Here is an 18,218-nt window from a genome sequence, read left to right as displayed (position 1 = left end):
TGTGTGTGTGTGTGTGTGTGTGTGTGTGTGTGTGTGTGTGTGTGTGTGTGTGTGTGTGTGTGTGTGTGTGTGCGTGTGTGGGGATGTTCTGAAACAAATGAATGTAAACTGGCCTCCTCAGTACGTGGGTTAAGCCTAGTCCTGGAAACAGGGAACCTTCAGTAGAGGAAATAGGTACATTACAGTGTCTCTCTGTGTGTGTGTGTGTGTGTGTGTGTGTGTGTGTGTGTGTGTGCATGCTTGCGTGCGTGCGTGTGTGCACGTGTGTGTGTTTGTTCACATCCTCTTACAGAGCAATAGGACTATAGGACTGGATTCTCCCCTGTGTAGAGCATCGTTGGAGAAGATCCTAAGTGTTCGAGAGCTCACATTTATTGTCCCAGTTATACACTATGAGTACTACTTACTTACTATCACATACACTATTTTGAGTAACTAAATGAACTACCACATACACTGCTATGAGTACTGTTAACTAACTATTAACTACCATCATATACACTACTACTATGAGTACTGTGTTAAATAACTAACTACTATCATATACACTACTACTATGAGTAATGTGTTAACTAACTATTAACTACTATCATATACACTACTGAGTGTTAGCTATTCATATTACATACATTAATGAGTACTGTTAACTTACTATTAATTACATCACATACACTACTATGAGTACTGTTAACTATTAACAGTGTGTTAACTAACTATTAACTACTACTACATGCTATTTTCTTCTTCCTAGAAAGTGTGCTAGAAAGCCAAGTTAAATTGTAATACTGTAAGGTTGTGTGTGGAATCTGTTGTCATGCTTTGACAGCACAAAATGACTGCTTGTTTACTTGTCGAGATGTAGAATTCTGTGCTGAGTCTTTCTTTCTGTGCTGCACTTGACATGGCTATTTATGAATATGATTTCTTATTTGATAAGTAAAGTGTACAAATGGGCTAGCATGATCAGCATGATGGTTGTATAAGTATAAGTGTATATACTTTTTTGATCCCGTGAGAGAAATTCGTTCTCTGCATTTAACCCAATTTAACCGAATTAGTGAACACACACAGCACACATTGAACACACAGTGAGGTGAATCACACACTACACTAACCCAGAGCAGTGAGCTGCCTGCCCAACCAGCGGCACTCAGGGAGCAGTGACGGGTAGGTGCCTTGATCAAGGGCACTTCAGGCGTGGACTGGTCGGGGATCAAACCTGCAACCCTCCGGTTCCAAGCTCGAAGCCCTAACCAGTAGGCCAGGGCTGTTTGTACCCTCTAATATGCCATACTTGCAAATTGCAGCGAGGTCACAACAGCTGACACTAAAAGTTTGTTTTAGTGGTTTTGAGCACCGAGTGCTTTCTATTTTATCGTCAGTATAACTACATTGCAGGCCAGGGTGACCAAACAGACAAACATACCAACAAACAAACCCTGATGAAAACATACAGTAGCCTCCATTGCGGAGGTAATGATATCAACATCATTATGAGATGCATATGAGATAGGTACAGTACAGACTACTGAAGAGTTAGATTAGAGGTAATGATATCAACATCATTATGAGATGCATATGAGATAGGTGCAGTGCAGACTACTGAAGAGTTAGATTAGCTGCGGCTGCCCCCACCATTGTGGTTTTACTCGGCACCAGACAGTGTGATGGAAGTTCACTTTGTTGCCACCTCTCCTGTCATGCCCAGCTTTGCCGTGCTGTGGTGCGGCCCGCCCCTTTGTCTGTGTGTCTTATGGCTGCTGTCTGTCTGTCTGTCCCAGACCCACAGGTGGAGCTGTTACCTGGCAGTGCAGCTTGATTGATGGCTACCAGGCCTGTTAAAAGAGGCCTTCCTGTCTGCTTGCGCGTTTTCTCTCTTGTCCCGGCCGTCCGTCTGCGCGGCTGGCTAGCCTCGCTCCATTCTACTGATGAGCACTACACATTTGGTTAACCATTACACTTACGGATACTCCTTTATTTATGTAATAAACATTCATTGTTAAATATAGTAATAATCGGTGTGGTCTCCCTTCATGTCTTTACCGCTGTACGAGCCCAGTGGTCTTGACACTCCCCAATGTGTTTGAATAAAAAAACAAGCATGACAAACATGTCCTGAGATGAGAGGGTAGTGTTGTTGTCCAACGCAAATGTGTTGGGTGAGTGGGTTGCGGACAAGAATAGTGGAGAGGACGGTCTCTTCTGGTCAGAGACCCAGTGAGACCTAAAAAAAGAGAAAACTCAATAGACTCTTCTTTAGCAGACAAGCATGAAAGCCTTTATTTTAATGCTTATTTCATAATTGAGTAGTATACATGTGAAAGAGAGCTGAGTGACAAACCACACATTGCGCCACAAACAGCCTTCTTCAGGATGTACAGTAGTGCTTTGACACACAGTTTCCAATTTTGTGTAGGGAAGCCTCATTTCAAACACCTTAGGTGTATTCAGCAGTCAAGAGGAACGGAACTCGCACACCACTATAGCCGATGCAAAAAGTCGTTTTTTATTGCATGAAAAAAGTGCTACCCAAAAAGAAAAGTGTGTGCAAAACGTTTTCGGTCCTATTCAGACCATCCTCAGTGCAGCATAGGTGGCCATGCATAAGCGTTTCTTACTGTAAGAGTTCCGGTGTATTATAGTATTTGCTTTGTCATTACGCTATTGCTTTTCTCCTATAGTATTGCTCTTATATTTATGTCGCTTTTGTCAAAAGAGTCTGATAAATCCCATAACCATAACCATCATATGAAAGTGTTTTGCTGTGGAATATGTTTTAGCTTTTCTTCTGCCATTTCATATTCAGAGCCTAATCTTTATGCCTTGTCTTAGTCTCGTCTATATAAAAGCAGCCATAAGTACAAGACAAATAGTGACAATTCATACAAAAGTGTGACAATCCATAAATGCTCTGCTGTAATGCACTTGTCTTCTCTTTAAATCACTAAATATTTATTGGTTTATAGGATGCATCCTGCCTTCAGCCCTGAAGCTCATTATTGTGACCTTTAGTTTCCCGCAATGTGTTTGAATAAGGAAACAAGCATGCAAACCTGGCCTGTGATGAGAAGATAGCGTTGGCCATATTTGGGCACGCGTTGGGGTGGGTTATGGACAAGTCGCTTATTAGAGAGAGAGAATGGTCTCTTGTGGTCAGACAGTGAGGTCCAGTGAGTGTGTGAGTGAGTCCAAGTGTGTGTGCGTCAAAAAGGTAGGCAAATTATGAGGGAGGAACGGAAGTGGTGGGGAAGGGAGAGAGAAAAAAGTGCTTATCCACAATAATCTCTAGTCATGTTTTCCATGGGCGTTGCCAGGATACCTAATTATTCAGAAATGCGGTTTTCTATTTCTGGCCGTAGCTGCATTGTACAGTATGTGTGCACTGGTGGACCAGCAATATCTTACTGTAAGACGTGTAAAAACAAACCAACACTCAGAGCTGTGCCGACTCCATCTTCACCCTCACCAACGCCGCCCCTCAACGCCCCTCCTGCAACAGGGGCGAGTGGAAGAACATGGAGAGCAAGCTGGTGACACAACTGAATCAACACTGTCAAGCCCATGTGGTCACTGGAGTGGTTCCTAGAGAGTGCGCAATAGACCTCTGAAGTTCGCCTACAAAAAGGATCCAAAGCTGCCATCTTTGCCCATATAAGGAGATCCGGGAGTTAATTGAAGCCAACTGCCTATGGCTAGTTGCATTGTAAGTTAGCTCTGGGGTAGCAAAGATCAAAGTGTGCCATCTTCACCTACCGAAGATCACAGTATGCACTTGAAGGCAGAGGACAAAACTTTGTAGCGCAAAACGTCTGGATTTCCAATTTCTTCGTCCCCGTGAGAGTTTAACAGGTGCGATAATTAAAAAAAGCCATGTTATTTTCCCATAGAAAAAATCCTCAGATACCGGATCTCCTTATTTGGGCAAAGATGGTGGCTTTTTTGTAGGCGAACTTCAGAGGTCTATGGCAGGGTGAACGTGCCCACACACTTCTGGAATGCTTACTGTTTTTCCAGAGTCTCCACGAACGACCAACAGAGGGAGAAGTTTCACAATTTAACGTAAGGAAGCTGATCTGTCCAAATAAGCGCATCCAGAATTGAGATGTGCATTATAGTAGCATAGTGTATAAATAAACCTGTAAGTTAGAGTTTGTGTAATGACTTCAAAATGACTTTGTTTGTCACCATTGTACTGTAGCTTGTCACCATTGTACATTTCTTTTGAAAAATATATACAATATCTCTACAGCTCCATAACTACAATCAGAGCTATGTGGTTGGTCCACGAAGTGGTCCATGAAATGGTTCTTGGTCATTTCCTTTACCTTACAGTACATTCACACCTTACTTAGATTTCCTTCAGTTATGTCCAAACTCTACCACCAGAGGGCAGTATTTATCTTCCATTAAAGTGGTCTGATCTATCTATCTGTCTATCCATTCTAAAATCTTTAAGGGGACCCCTGACCTAGGCTACACTTGGGTTCACCTTGGCTATACTTTGGTTTACCTAGGCCATACCTGGGTTCACCAAGGCCATATCTGGGTTAATCTAGGCCATACCTGGGTTCACCTATAGGCCATACCTGGGTTCACCTATGTTCAGAATGTCATTGCTCTCATTGCCCAGAGTTACTACTGGTGTTGATCAGGTTTAATACTTTATGATACAGTATGCATGTAGATGGAGTTGCCACTGGTGTTGATCAGGTTTAATACTTTATGATACAGTACACATTTGTAGATGGAGTTTCTTCTGGTGTTGATAAGGTTTAATACTTTATGATACAGTATACATTTGTAGACGGAGTTGCCACTGGTGTTGATAAGGTTTACTAGTTTATGGTTCAATATACGCTGCTTATTATAGGTTTACTAGTTTATGGTGCAGAATACACTAGACAGAGTGGCTACAGTACAGTGTTGACTCCAAGGTGCATTCCTCAAACTTGAACTCTAGTACAAACTTGGGATAGTATCACTAGACTCAGTCAATCACCAATCATGCAATTGATCAATTAACCAATCGGTTAATTGGTATGCTGCAAAAGTATAGAATAATGTACATTCAACTCTACTGGAGTTAAACCTACTCTGCATACTGAAGACGTTACCAAATAAGGACAGAGATTTGCATGCTCAACAATGGATTGAAATGAATGGCTAATCAAATAATTCATCCAACATGACACTGCAGACATTTTAGGTTTTGTTTTATCTTAGGCCATCTTAACCAAAGAATCTGAGAAATACATCAAAGTATTAAGGTGCAAGTAACGTGGCATTGGGAAATCCCCTTAACATTTAAATAATAAAAAAAAAACCTTGATAAAACTTGATAAAAAGCTTGATAAACTGATGTTGTCTACACATGAGTGACATTACCCCAAAACACAAAAATCACACACACGTCATTAAGCATTTACAGGTCTCATTTCGGCTGCATTTCTTAGGACACACACAATAAAACCTCTGGACGCTAAGGAAGTTCTTGATATCACAGAACTTTACAGAGACTTAAGCTTTATAGGCTGCATTATTTTGTTATTGTCATTATTATCGTTATTCAACTCATTAAATAACTTGGGTTTACTCACAGATGCACACGAAACGTTTTAATGATAACTGACAATCCATACAGAGAGATGTTACATAAGGATATTTAAGAAAGAAATTCACACACATAGAATACAACAAGAAAAAGATGTGCAAGTTGGCAGATATTTCCATATTGATTTTCACGGATTTTCTTTTGAGTTTGCGAAACGCTTTTGCACACCTCTTTTGTAGGGACAGGTGCATCGGAATAGGTTACCCAGGTAAACTTGTGAAAGAAAATCCCGCACACTGTCCATTACGCATGCATATTTATTTACAACGTTTCGATCATAGACCTTCCTCACCCGGGATTTTCTTTCACAGATTTTCTTTTAAAAAATAAAATATTTTAGGAATTACCCTTTTAGTCAGTTTTCGACATACTGGTTATCCACTTAGGGCTACCCATTAAGGGTACTCAATTCGTAAACAACAAACCAAAAATTCTCCTACATGCAACGAAGTAAACGCCAGTGGATTCAAACAAGTTTTAATTAAATGTAATTTACCAAGAGATCGTTGGAGACTGAAAGATTTTGTCGCATTTTGTCACTAGCAACCTACAGCTGTGCTCTGTCAAATGCACCTGCATTTTCAGTTCTTACAAAAACAACAACAACGGAACACATCCAGAAATAATTTCAGCAACAGTGGTGTAATATCAGGCGCTCCAAAGCGCGCACTGGGACTGTCTGAGATTCCATTCTCCTTTCTGTATTGTAAGTAAACTATTTAACCTCATTATTATAAATTGGCGTTGAGTCCAAATGAAGCTTGAAGCCCTTTAAAACTTTAAAAGCATAGGTTAGCCTAATCGCCGCAGTTCCTCGCTATACATTTAAATTAGGACTAAGCCATGCGAAATATCCATACCATAACCACTTTTTTTTAGAAGGGACTATCTTTCGCATAATTTTGAGCGTGCCTGAGATGGATCGCCTATGATTGGCAGGGCAGTGCAGTGCAGGGGATCTATATATTAAAATTATTATCAATACATTGTCAAATATTACATGTGTAGGTAATATTGTACTCGTACACACGCATCTTAAAATGGTTTTTAAAAAGTAAATTAATTGAATCTGACATTTTCCCTTTTTAATACAAGTGACGAAAGCCTGTCCGGGTTTTCTTTGGCAGTAAGGGCACATGTATTCTCGCTAACCTTAAATGTGACTTGAAATGTTTCAGGCTATATAAAAACTGTGTTGAGGTAACCAAGGCTTAAGGATGGTTCAGACCAATCTCACCAATGTATAATTTACAGAAGGTAGGCCTATGTAGCTAACACTCTACACTTCAAACCCATAGTGCTACTTTGTGTTTTTATAACAATGGAAACTTGGCTAAAACTATATATATATATACTTACTTATTAAGTTTTTAAAAAATGTGAATGGTTGTTAACAACTATCTCACTTTGTTACACTGTATCCCAACGTCTGCAGCGTTACTTGCAGAGATCTAAAATCGCCATGTAGCCAAAGCTACCAGTTTGACTTATGTATCCAAACAAAACTGCGCACTGGGTCTGCATGGTGTAACATCCTTTCTTTATCCTAGTATTACAAAAGATAGCCTAACCTCCATGCTATATCAAATTAGTCTATACATACATTTAAAATATAGGCCCATCTCTATATAAATATATATATATATATATATATATATATATATATGTGATATATATATATATATATATATATATATATATATATATATATATATATATATATATATATATATATATATATCACATCCACGTAATTTAGCCTACTCTGCTATTTAAATATACACGTAAAACACAAGACTGTAGGCTAAATGTAAGAAACAGATATATTTTATCAAATGAAATAGGCCAGAACCTCTCTCCGGCATTATACTCACTGGAGGGAAATCATTGCATGTTACTCTGCACAGCTGTTCTCACATCATTCTGTGTATATATATATATAAAAAACAGTATTGATTATTCAGTCAGTTTATGGATTTACTATTTATAATGAACAGAGAAATAAAATTACCACATAATCAATACTGTTTTTTTATATACGCGCCGAAACAAATTTTGAATCGAATTTACCATATGTAATAAGTAGGCTATATTGTGTGTCGTAGGCTACGTAATATTTATTAACAGACCTCTGGTTATACCTTCCCTTTGACCTTGAAAGCAGAGGGCTACACTTTCGCTGCTCCAATCTCGACTGAGCTCTCCTTCGCACGCAATGGGTAGTCTTTGCACCGAGACAGCTCAGTCTCAGAGCGCCGAGGATAACAACTGTTCAACAAAATAGGCAAACATAGGCTATATAGTAACCTTTAAGTCTGTTTTCAAACAGCCAATTAAAGAGGAACAGCTACCTGCCCAAACAAACATCTCTAGTCTTACATCACATGTAGTGCTATTAATTGTTATTATCAACTAATTTATTAACTTCGGTTTCGGTGCCTTGTTCATCTAATAAAATGCAATCATTTTGAGACTAGGATCATCTTTAACTTGTCTACACCACACGAAAGGTAATAGGCTAACGGAGTCATATTTAAAATTGCGGAAAGCAGTTGAAATACAGGACCATTGATCTAATTTGCCCCACTAGAAAGCCATATTCCTTCAATTTACTCCAGTAGTTAATCCATCTGCTAATCCCTTTGATGCTAGGTCGATGTACCAGCAGACGGGCCTGCATATCAACATCATTCAAATGATAGCAGGTGAGTCACAGGATGTAGCCTGGACAAGGGGTCATCGCAGACAAATGATCCCTTTACACGATTGAGAGCAGAAGCAGTCTTTTTCAGGTTCAAAGATAGAGCAGCAGCTATGAAAGATTGGGTCTTGGAGCATAGCAGCTATAATGAAAGATTGGACGAAAGGTAGCCAATATATTCTCGGAATGGATTTCTATAGCGTTTGTCTGTTGATGTTCTGTGCGGGGAAAAAAGAATAATCCCAGCCAAGCTAGCACCATTAGATCGTTTCAATCGTTCACTTCTGCTTAAACAAAAGATCAGAGCTGCCCTGAGCAAAGTTCCCGACACTAGTGTGTGATGTGCTTAACACATCAACCTTCCTGGTCTTTCCGTCCCTCCACGCGACCTCGTCCTGACAGGGGGTTAACTTGGCGTGAACGGGTTAAACAAACGGTCTTTCTTGGGTCTTCTAGCTTTTTGGTTTAGACATCTCCCCATTTAAGACGCACAATCGTTTATGAAGTGGACAGACTATTTTCCAAAGCATCAAAACAGACAGATCGTTTCATAAATGTAGCTGAGCAGTTTGCCAAACTAATGCGAACTGAATAATGTCGGGCGATCCCTGTTCATTACTATGTCGCTGAACCCAGAGAGGTGAAAGGTGAAAGTTCATCTGGATTAAGCCTGGTGAAGTACATGTCAGTTTCAATATCCAGGACGCAACACCACGGGAGGCGACTCAGGCGAGAGCTTAAAAGTTTTCGCAGGAAGGAATAGACAGCGTTCTCATTGCACATAGTCACATCATGCATGCTACCTTGAATTTCTCATGAAATGTGGAAGCCTAGCCCAAATACCACACCGAGGAGTGTGGGCAGTGACCACGGGGCACAGTTTGGCACCGCTTCACTTCCTGTTAAGTCCGCCTGGTAGCAGAGTATAGGCCTACTGTTTCAAGTTCAGGGCAGAACATAGGCGATGCTTTATCCATGTTGAATTTGCTGCAGTGAGAAGAAAGCTCCTGCATCTGCTCGTGCTCTGCATACATCTCCTCTTAACTTCATCCTACTTTTTTATGCCTATAAAATTGCATAGGCCTATTGCTGTCATTTAGCCTATTATTATTATTAGCCTATTATTATTATTATTTTGAAGTTAAGCACTATTTCTGCTGGTAGGATACTGCCTGTGGGAAGTAATGTCGGAGTGGAAATGCGAGGAAGCCCAACTCAAAGGATTCTTCCGAGAGTTGAGGTTTGGTCCACTCGTTTCTGGTTTCATTGATGGATGTGGTCCCGTTCTATGAGGATTCTGCGGCATAACAGGCGCACCATTTGGCAAATTCCAAAATCCCAGGTTATTGTTGTAGGCCACCCATCACATTCATTTCTGCTTCTTTTATGCGCTACCACTACTTTATACCGCCATTTTAAACGCACAACGAAGGCCTTAATTAATTGTGTCAAGATATTATTGTGGTGGAGGAACACTGAGAGAGATAGAGCAAGCGAGAGAGAGAAAGAAACAAAATAAGAAAGAAAGACCTCCCTTAAGCGCTACGAGAGTAGACCACAGAATGCGTGTCTACAAAGACATTTCTGGGTGACTGATTTTTTAGCTATCGTCTCTCTCTCTCTCTCTCTCTCTCACACACACATATTTGTCTCGGCGTTTGTGTGAATGCGTTTGTTTGTCTGTCTATGGTTTTGATGGCCTTACTAGTGAGTGACTGTGTGTGTGTGCGTGCACTCTGTGGTGACTGGTGTGTGTGTGTGTGTGTGTGTGTGTGTGTGTGTGTGTGTGTGTGTGTGTGTGTGTGTGTGTGTGTGTGTGTGTGTGTGTGTGTGTGTGTGTGTGTGTGTGTGTGTGTGTGTGTGTGTGTGTGTGTGTGTGTGCGCGCGCGCACTCCGCGGTATCTAGTGAGGAAGTACAGTGACTAGGCCCATACAGTGACCTACATCCTCTCTACGCAGGAGTTCCCCGACGGAACGATTCTAATCCAGTTGTGTCATACTGACTCCCAAGGCAGTGAAACAAATACTGCGTCGCGCTTCATAGGGCATCGCACATTTGCCAAAGCCAGAAGCCCCGATGAGGCTAGACCAGGCCTACAGAGAGACCATCGTGTAATTACAATAATTGATGACAGAAATTATTTTCTCAGTAGTTTGGTATGGGTGAGTTGAGTTCCAATTAAGCGGTGGCAAATATTAGTCAAGGAAAAGGGGTTCACCGGAGCAACTCAGATGTGAAGGTTTTTGTACATTTTATTTAAGGTGCCAACATTGTGGGACTAACGTTTCGACGTTACACCGTCTTCATCAGAGTCTGCAAATATTAGTCCTATATGCTTCAGGAAAAAGGACGTTTGGATAGGAAACTCTTTAAGTCACATTTGGTTTTATAGCGTAGCCTACTAAGAAAGTCTGCCTTGGTGACATGCACAAAATAATATTTAGGCTAGGCATGTTAGGTGATTCAGTAGAGGCTAAACGAAAGTAAACGCAGTTTATCCATCTCTGACATTTCAGAAATATAGTTTATCCACCTCTCAAGTCAAAATACTTTATTCATCAACTGCAACTTTTTAACATTAAAAAAAATCACACTGTATTGTCAACATTCACAATATGTACACTGTAGGAATCATTAAATACCATTGCTATTGTTATAAACATTGGACAATATCCTCCACCACAAGCAAACATGTTCTGAATGTCCTTTTTGAAAATCCGATACCGCATGGCACTGTAACCACATAGTTCACAGTTTACCCATCTCTTCTTTCGCCACTACCCATTTGGGCATATTGTTTCAGAACAAGCTTACCTTTTAGTCTACATTTGGAAGGACTCCATCCATTTCGACTTCCACTTTTTGTCCGTTTTTAGGTCTATGTGATTCATTGTAGCTAGAGTTTGAATTTCCTCTTTTTTTAATGTTAGCATGTGTGCTGTAAAACAACTTCCAGGGGGGAAAGATTTGAATAAGGTCCACACACGTTGTCATCATCCAAGGAGATAGAGTTACTCGCTGGAGTCGTACAGTCTGTCGAGGGGCTCTTGGTTCTGCTGAACAGCTAATGGGACGCAAAAGAGACTTTTGCCTTTCAGCAAGCACTGAGTAGACTCTATACTGGAGGAGGCCTCTCTCCTCTCTCGACAAAAATCAATGTTGCCTAATCGATGTGACCCTGCAACAACTGTACTTCATTCTATGTATCACAGTGTGTGTGTGTGTGTGTGTGTGTGTGTGTGTGTGTGTGTGTGTGTGTGTGTGTGTGTGTGTGTGTGTGTGTGTGTGTGTGTGTGTGATGCCGAAAGAGACAGAGAGAGTTGAAAAATAATATCACCCAAAAAATGTGGCTGCCAAGAGACCACTGTATGTCAATGTGCACAAATAGACAGTAGCCTACACAAAGTATGTTGCCAAGACAGTTTCATAGAGTTGGTGCGCTCTCAAACAAAAGTATGCTACAATCATGCAGAACACTTATAGGCTAAACTATTAACCTAATTTAAAGGCTTGTTAATCTAAATATAGGTAGAATAATGGGTAGGATATGTGAACAAGTTGATATGTGAAAGATGTCAGCTGCAATAATTGCACTATCGCCAACTAGCCAAAGGGAAACTCGGACGTCAACATGAAAATCGGTGAGATAATTATCGTGTGAGTAATAGTAGCCTCATTTCCACCCAGTTAATGGCTTGATACGGGACGGAGTCATACATTTTATTTCCCTTTCGTTTCAATACGAAATACATTTAGCCTAATTCGATTTAATACAATTTTGCTGTACTGCGCTAAAAATAATCTTTAGCACAGGTATAGTCTACACATAGGCTACTTATTTAAGCCTAAACTTCTCTCTTGTCAGAGTTTTAAGATTTGGCTTTTTAAAATGGGATGCCTCCTCTTGCGTAGCCTATCTGTTCCGAAAGATATCACTTATCTAACCTAGGTGTAGCTTGATTGGGCAATCCCATAAACAAAATGATGTAGGGTACTATTGTGAATAATAATAATAGTAATAATAATAATAATAATAATAATAATAATAATAATAATAATAGCAACAATAACAATAATAATAATCACTAATTATTATTCTTAAATAGGCCTAAGCCAATGTGCTGACAGATGGTTCTCAATTAAAATAGGCATTGTATGTTACATAATAATAGGCTAATAATAATAATAATAATAATAATAACACTGCTGAAGACAATGACAACATAATTAAACAATAACCCAGGCCGTATGTTCCAGTGATTTTAAAACAGCTGTAAGGGGCGTTATGGCACGACCCGAAGCGGAAACCTTCCAACTAGCTGTTTGTTCATTCCAGTCAAACCCTGCTAAAATATGATAATTCTGCATGTCAAGTTTAACACAGTTAAGGCTGAATGGACATTCATAAACAAACCCTGGCTGGAGAGAGCGGCATTCCTAGAACTCCGAGTTGAGTGCGTTTAGCCCGCTGTGGCCGATGGGCGGCGGTATAACACACTCAAGTGAGCGCACTTCTGGAATTCCAGCCCAGGGACACGATTCCATCTCTATTTTGATTTGCCTGCTAATTGACCTAAATAACGCATCGGGCCGACTGACTGGATCCTACTAGCCCCTTAAGGCAGGCACTCGCACGCACTAAAGTAGGCATAACGCAATGCATTCCTCCCCTCTCCTCAGCTTCCATTCTACATCCTATGGGACATTGTTCTTTTTGCGCTAGTTTCGCGCTTAGCGAGGGATTCCGATCGCATTCCTGGGTATCGCGCGGGGCTCTCATGGACATTGCTGAACGCACATTCGTGAGACACAGCCACGGCCGATGGAAGAGTCTCCGTCACACTCCACCGCCGGATGTCTCGAGCGAGAGAGTCGCGGGTGTAGGAGCACGAGTGCGGTGACGCCGAAAGATCCGCAAACAGTGGGGGGATTCGGGAATATGCCGGAGAGAGTGTACGACGCACCGCCAAGAGTCTCGTCATTTTTCATTGAGGACTTGCTTCGCTCCAGCAAGAAGGATGACAAAAAGACTACCACTGAGAGCAGACGCGTCTGCACAGACCGGAGTATTTATGACCACGCAAGTAGAAGGCACTGCTACCAAGTTCAAAGCCAAGAGCAAAATCTCGGGTCATGTTTGACAGTGGACGCACACATATCTAAGTGGCATGGATCACCACATTGTAGCGACCTAAGATGCACCAAGAGTAAGTGGGAGCTCTTATTGTAATTTTCAACAATTTGACGATGCACAAGACAAATGAAATTAGCCTAAGTTCAAAGAATTTGCTGAGATGACAGAAAAAAAAGTATTCTCGATCTTTCACTGACATTATATGCGTGTTTTTGAGTTTGGCAAGCCATGCTTTCCATTTCTATTCACTTCACTGAATGTAGTCGACAAATGTAGCCTAGGCTACTCATAACCTCGAAACATTCTCAATAATACTATATTGTTTCGGAGCATAACGTTAACAGATTGTGTGACTTTGTTTACCTTAGGCCCAGTGGGTCACACAGAGATCTCCAGCCACCAGTGCAATGTGTCAGAAAACCGAAATTCGTCGTTTGTGTCCGAAGAAACTGAGGATCACGAGGAAAACGAGGGATGTAGAGAGAGTCTTGGCGACGAGAAAGACGACGACAACGACTTACACTCCCCAGGCATCGCACGAGCAGACGAAGAGGGCTCCGGAGGGAAGTCGGGCCGCAAGAAAAAAACCCGCACGGTGTTCAGCCGGAGTCAGGTGTTTCAGCTGGAGTCCACGTTCGATGTGAAACGTTACCTGAGCAGCGCTGAGCGCGCGGGGCTGGCGACCTCCCTCCACCTGACCGAGACGCAGGTAAAGATTTGGTTCCAGAATCGGCGGAACAAATGGAAGAGACAAGTCGCGGCCGACATCGAGGCTGCTAACCTATGCTACTCGACCCAGAGAGTAGTCAGGGTGCCGATCCTGTATCACGAACACCCGGGCCCTGTCGCGCTCAGCCTGCGCTCAGCACAGGCATCTCCGCCTTTGGTTAGATTTCCCGGCAGTGTGAATTATTCCCTCTCCTCCCTCACACCTCCCTTCCCGTTTGTAAGGTCACAGATGACAGGTCTCGTGTGACGCCACAGAGCCAAAATGGACACACATAATGTGTTTATCATACTGAGTGTCGAACTAAGTGCAATGGCCCAGAACTGTGAGAACTTTGTTTGAGGACTTTCCATATAAACATATCTTCAGGATTATTTTATACCTAATAGAAAAGTTATATGGAAAAAATCACAATATTGTGTCTTATAGTTATTTTTTATTTTTAACGTCTATTTAAAATTGTATAGGCTATCTTGATTTTTTTACAACACGGTCAAGAAATAAAATGTATCACTTCCAAGTACCGTTATGTTTTGTGTGCTCTTGTAGCCTATGTCATTATTCAGGCCTGTGGCCTCTGCTCACCCTCCCTCTCTCTCTGTCTCTCTCTCTCTCTCTCTATCTCTATCTCTCTCTCTCTCTCTCTCTCTCTCTCTCACACACACACACACACACACACACACACACTGGTATAGCATACAACTGCATTGTTCTGAAGGCAACACAACTCTTAGGAAAACGAAAATATTCAAAAAATCAACACTAGCGTCGTCTTAAAAGGGCCTATATCTCAACACATTGTATAGGCATACGACTTTTTTTGCTGTTTTTTTTTTTGTCTTAATTTATCAAACAAAAAATAGTGTAGGCTGCATTTGTGCCATTATTTGTGCTTGTATAGGCACTGCACATATTTCTTCACTTATATCAACTAGGCCTACACAGTGGTTGCGCTCAAATACTATTTTAATGTTCAGGCTACTGATCCACCATATAATTCGGAATCGGTGCCAAATACTAAACTCACCTTACGGAACAGTAGGCCTTTACCTCTGGTGTATGTACTGAATGATATACTCGAAATGTTGCATAAGGCACTTGACACTGGACGGCTCTGGCCCACAGGCTTCTGTCCAAATTCACGGACCATCGCGCCCCTCCCCCAAGTCCAAAGGTGCTTCCCGCGCTGCGACGCTATCTAGCGTCATCCTATCGCTCCTATCTCTCCAATCAAAATCTGCCGAGGCGCACTCTTCCGGTTCAGTGGCTAACTGTTTGTCAAGCTCCGCAGACGCTGTGAGCATGGAGCAATGGTGTTAGGCAAATCGAGAGGCTCCAACTATTCGGCAACAAGGTGGCAAGCTTGAGCGCAAAGCGAGTCTGCAGTTATCTGGGAATATGAGCAAAGAAGCCGGGCATTGCAGACCCGCATCGCTGAAGTTCACCATCGATAGCATTCTCAATCTCAAACGCAACGAGAAGGATGCGCAACGTGAAGAGGCAAGGGAGGAATCACTGGGTAGGAAAGATTCGTGGCGGGGGGACATCAGATTCCACTCTCAGCAGCCAGAGTCAAATAACAGGATACAGATTACAGGTGAGTTTACGACAATTTTGTCTCAGCATAGCTTCACCAATGTTACTTTTGCTTAGTAAATACATGCACCTGCGCGAAAAAAAACTGATGGAGAAAGAATGAATAAATATCAAACCTGCTCAACAGAATCAAGTGGCGAGAGCTACGGGAAACCCCCTCGTGCTTTACCGGTGGAAAGAGAAGACACTCTGGAGGTGACCGACACATGTCCCACGGCAGAGAGCACGGGCAGTGAGGATAACTCCGACCCGCAAAAATGCAGCAAGAAGTCTAAAGCGCTGGCGAAGAAGAAAACGCGCACCATCTTCTCAAAGCGACAGATCTTCCAGTTGGAATCTACCTTTGACATGAAGAGGTATCTCAGTAGCGCCGAACGGGCTTGTCTAGCCAGCTCCTTACAACTGACTGAGACACAGGTTAAGATTTGGTTTCAAAACCGGAGGAATAAGCTCAAACGACAGCTATCGACGGACTTCGACGGAGCGGGCTCAGCGGACCTCTTCACGGACTCTGGGAAGTCAGTGCAGTTACCAGCGCTGTACAAAGAGAACCACATCAGTAACATACTTGGTGGATGTGTATTGCCCGTTCCGCTTCCTCTCATGTACTCCGGGAGTAGCTCGCCTTACTTGTATTTCTCAAACGCCAGCAAATACATTGGCCTGTTTGATGGAGACGTATAATAAAAAATCGAAACTTCGAAAGTGTTTAAGAACAATTAAAAAAAAAAAAAAAAAAGACAAAAAAGACCAACGATAGCGGGGCGACCCCTGGCAAGCTTTTCCTGTGGAGGACTTAGGCTGTGGTAAAAATGCATTTTTTTTATGTAAAGATTTATCTCTGATTTTAATTTTGCAATTAACAACGCATTACCCTCCTTTAAAAACACCAGACATTAGTTGACCTTTAATGATAATCTCATTGTCTTTAGCTTATTTTAAATATATAATTTTGTCAAGTTTCTGAAGGCATTAAGCAGGTCTGGTTGGGAAGACTTAAAATATCACAACAACTGTATTATTATTATTATTATTATTATTATTATTATTATTATTATTATTATTATTATTATTATTATATTCTAACAGTTATGTTAACATGGAGGTCAAACAACCAAAGTTTAATGCAAGCATTTAAGCACTGATGAAATAAATCTGTGTGGATAATATGTCAGTGAATATATATAAATATCTTTTTTATCTGATGCATGTTTTCTATTAATGATCTCATCATTTCACTCTTTTTCCTACATCCTTAGATCACCTGTATGGAAGCCAGGGAGTAGTGTTAGCTAGATTATCAGTTAGTCCTCCAGTTATTCGTCTTGCCCATAGTCATTCTTTCTTTCTTTCTTTCTTTCTTTCTTTCTTTCTATTCAGTTTTTCTTTCCCTCTTACTCCCTTTCTTTTATTTTCATTATGCACTTTACCTGGCTCGTTTATTTTTCAGATCGTTTCCTTTTTCTGCAAATGTGTTTTGTTTTACAAAACCAGACATTGACATTATTGAATTTATTATTATGAGTTATGATATCCTGATGTTCATACACAAAACAAAAGCTATAATAAATGGAAAAAAAAGCAAAGTTGTTTGAGACAGGTCAATGGTTATTGCTACTTAGGTATATATAGTGTTTGTATGAAGTAGAGGTACATCTAAGAGGCAAGCACATGTTGGCATGTTTGATAGAGTCTGGGATGGAATTTATACAAGCAGATGCTAGTATTGCTTGGCATTGCTGTTATATATCAGGTGTTTTATTGGATGAGAAATACAGCATAGCACCCCTCACCTGAGAAAGACTCACACTATGTTTGCTACAGGAAATCTATGGGTATTTTATTGTGTGTGTGTGTGTGTGTGTGTGTGTGTGTGTGTGTGTGTGTGTGTGTGTGTGTGTGTGTGTGTGTGTGTGTGTGTGTGTGTGTGTGTGTGAGTGCGTGTGCGTGTGTGCGTTTATTTCTGTGATTATTTCTTTCTTTCAGTCCTTCTCTCTCTGTGTGTGTGCAACGTGTTTAGAGTCTGTGTCTAAGTGTTTTTGTGTATGCTAATAAGTGTTTCGATGATGATGATGGTGTGTGTGTGTGTGTCTGTGTTTTCCAGGCATGTAGAGCATTGGGCTTTTTGTCATGTTCTGCATGTGTATGCTTTTATTTTTCCATTTTGCGGTGCATGTGTAGATTTATGTTTGATTCCTCAAGGGTGTGTGAGTGTTTTTAGTGCTGTATTTTGGTGTGTGTGTGTGTGTGTGTGTGTGTGTTTTGCTGCTGTATGCGTGTGTAGTGTAGTGTATGTGTGTACCCTGCGTCCCCTCACACACACTGCAGTGTATGTGTTTTATGAGTGAGAATGAGCCTCTGCTACGAGACACTGTTCCTAAAGGGCCGTCTCCGTCCGCTAGCCGCCCCGCACCCCCCAACCAAGTCTTTCTGGGTCACTTCCTCCAT

The 18,218-nt window shown here is 41.3% G+C and overlaps 3 protein-coding genes across 3 annotated transcripts in view; all 3 read left to right on the top strand.

Annotated features, from left to right (window-relative positions):
* LOC134059627 (macrophage mannose receptor 1-like) overlaps positions 1-1,959 on the top strand; it is a 17,452-nt gene extending 15,493 nt beyond the window's left edge. Inside the window, exon 11 of the mRNA XM_062516067.1 lies at positions 1,782-1,959. Within this exon, the coding sequence (XP_062372051.1) occupies positions 1,782-1,819 (38 nt within the window). The 3' untranslated portion in view covers positions 1,820-1,959. The remainder of the gene's footprint in view (positions 1-1,781) is intronic.
* An 11,176-nt stretch (positions 1,960-13,135) lies between these two features.
* Positions 13,136-14,487, top strand: LOC134059626 (homeobox protein HMX3-like). Its single transcript, XM_062516066.1, has 2 exons — positions 13,136-13,520; positions 13,816-14,487. Exons 1-2 carry the CDS (start codon positions 13,136-13,138, stop codon positions 14,421-14,423), a joined length of 993 nt encoding a protein of 330 aa, XP_062372050.1. The 3' UTR covers positions 14,424-14,487.
* A 966-nt stretch (positions 14,488-15,453) lies between these two features.
* LOC134059906 (homeobox protein HMX3-like) lies at positions 15,454-17,322 on the top strand. Its single transcript, XM_062516458.1, has 2 exons — positions 15,454-15,771; positions 15,898-17,322. The coding sequence occupies exons 1-2, from the start codon at positions 15,573-15,575 to the stop codon at positions 16,452-16,454; spliced, it is 756 nt and encodes a 251-aa protein (XP_062372442.1). The 5' UTR covers positions 15,454-15,572; the 3' UTR covers positions 16,455-17,322.
* Positions 17,323-18,218: the final 896 nt, after the last annotated feature.

This window comes from Sardina pilchardus, chromosome 16 (assembly GCF_963854185.1).
Source record: "Sardina pilchardus chromosome 16, fSarPil1.1, whole genome shotgun sequence".
Classification (NCBI taxonomy): Eukaryota; Metazoa; Chordata; class Actinopteri; order Clupeiformes; family Clupeidae; genus Sardina; species Sardina pilchardus.
Note: the sequence above shows the minus strand (reverse complement) of the source record. Positions and strands in the feature narration are given on the sequence as shown.

Coding starts and splice junctions, on each gene's coding strand:
- LOC134059626 (XM_062516066.1), top strand. CDS start 13,136: ATGGAAGAGTCTCCGTCACACTCCACCGCCGGATGTCTCGAGCGAGAG. Junction 13,521..13,815: donor CGACCTAAGATGCACCAAGA/GTAAGTGGGAGC, acceptor TGTTTACCTTAG/GCCCAGTGGGTCACACAGAG.
- LOC134059906 (XM_062516458.1), top strand. CDS start 15,573: ATGAGCAAAGAAGCCGGGCATTGCAGACCCGCATCGCTGAAGTTCACC. Junction 15,772..15,897: donor TAACAGGATACAGATTACAG/GTGAGTTTACGA, acceptor CCTGCTCAACAG/AATCAAGTGGCGAGAGCTAC.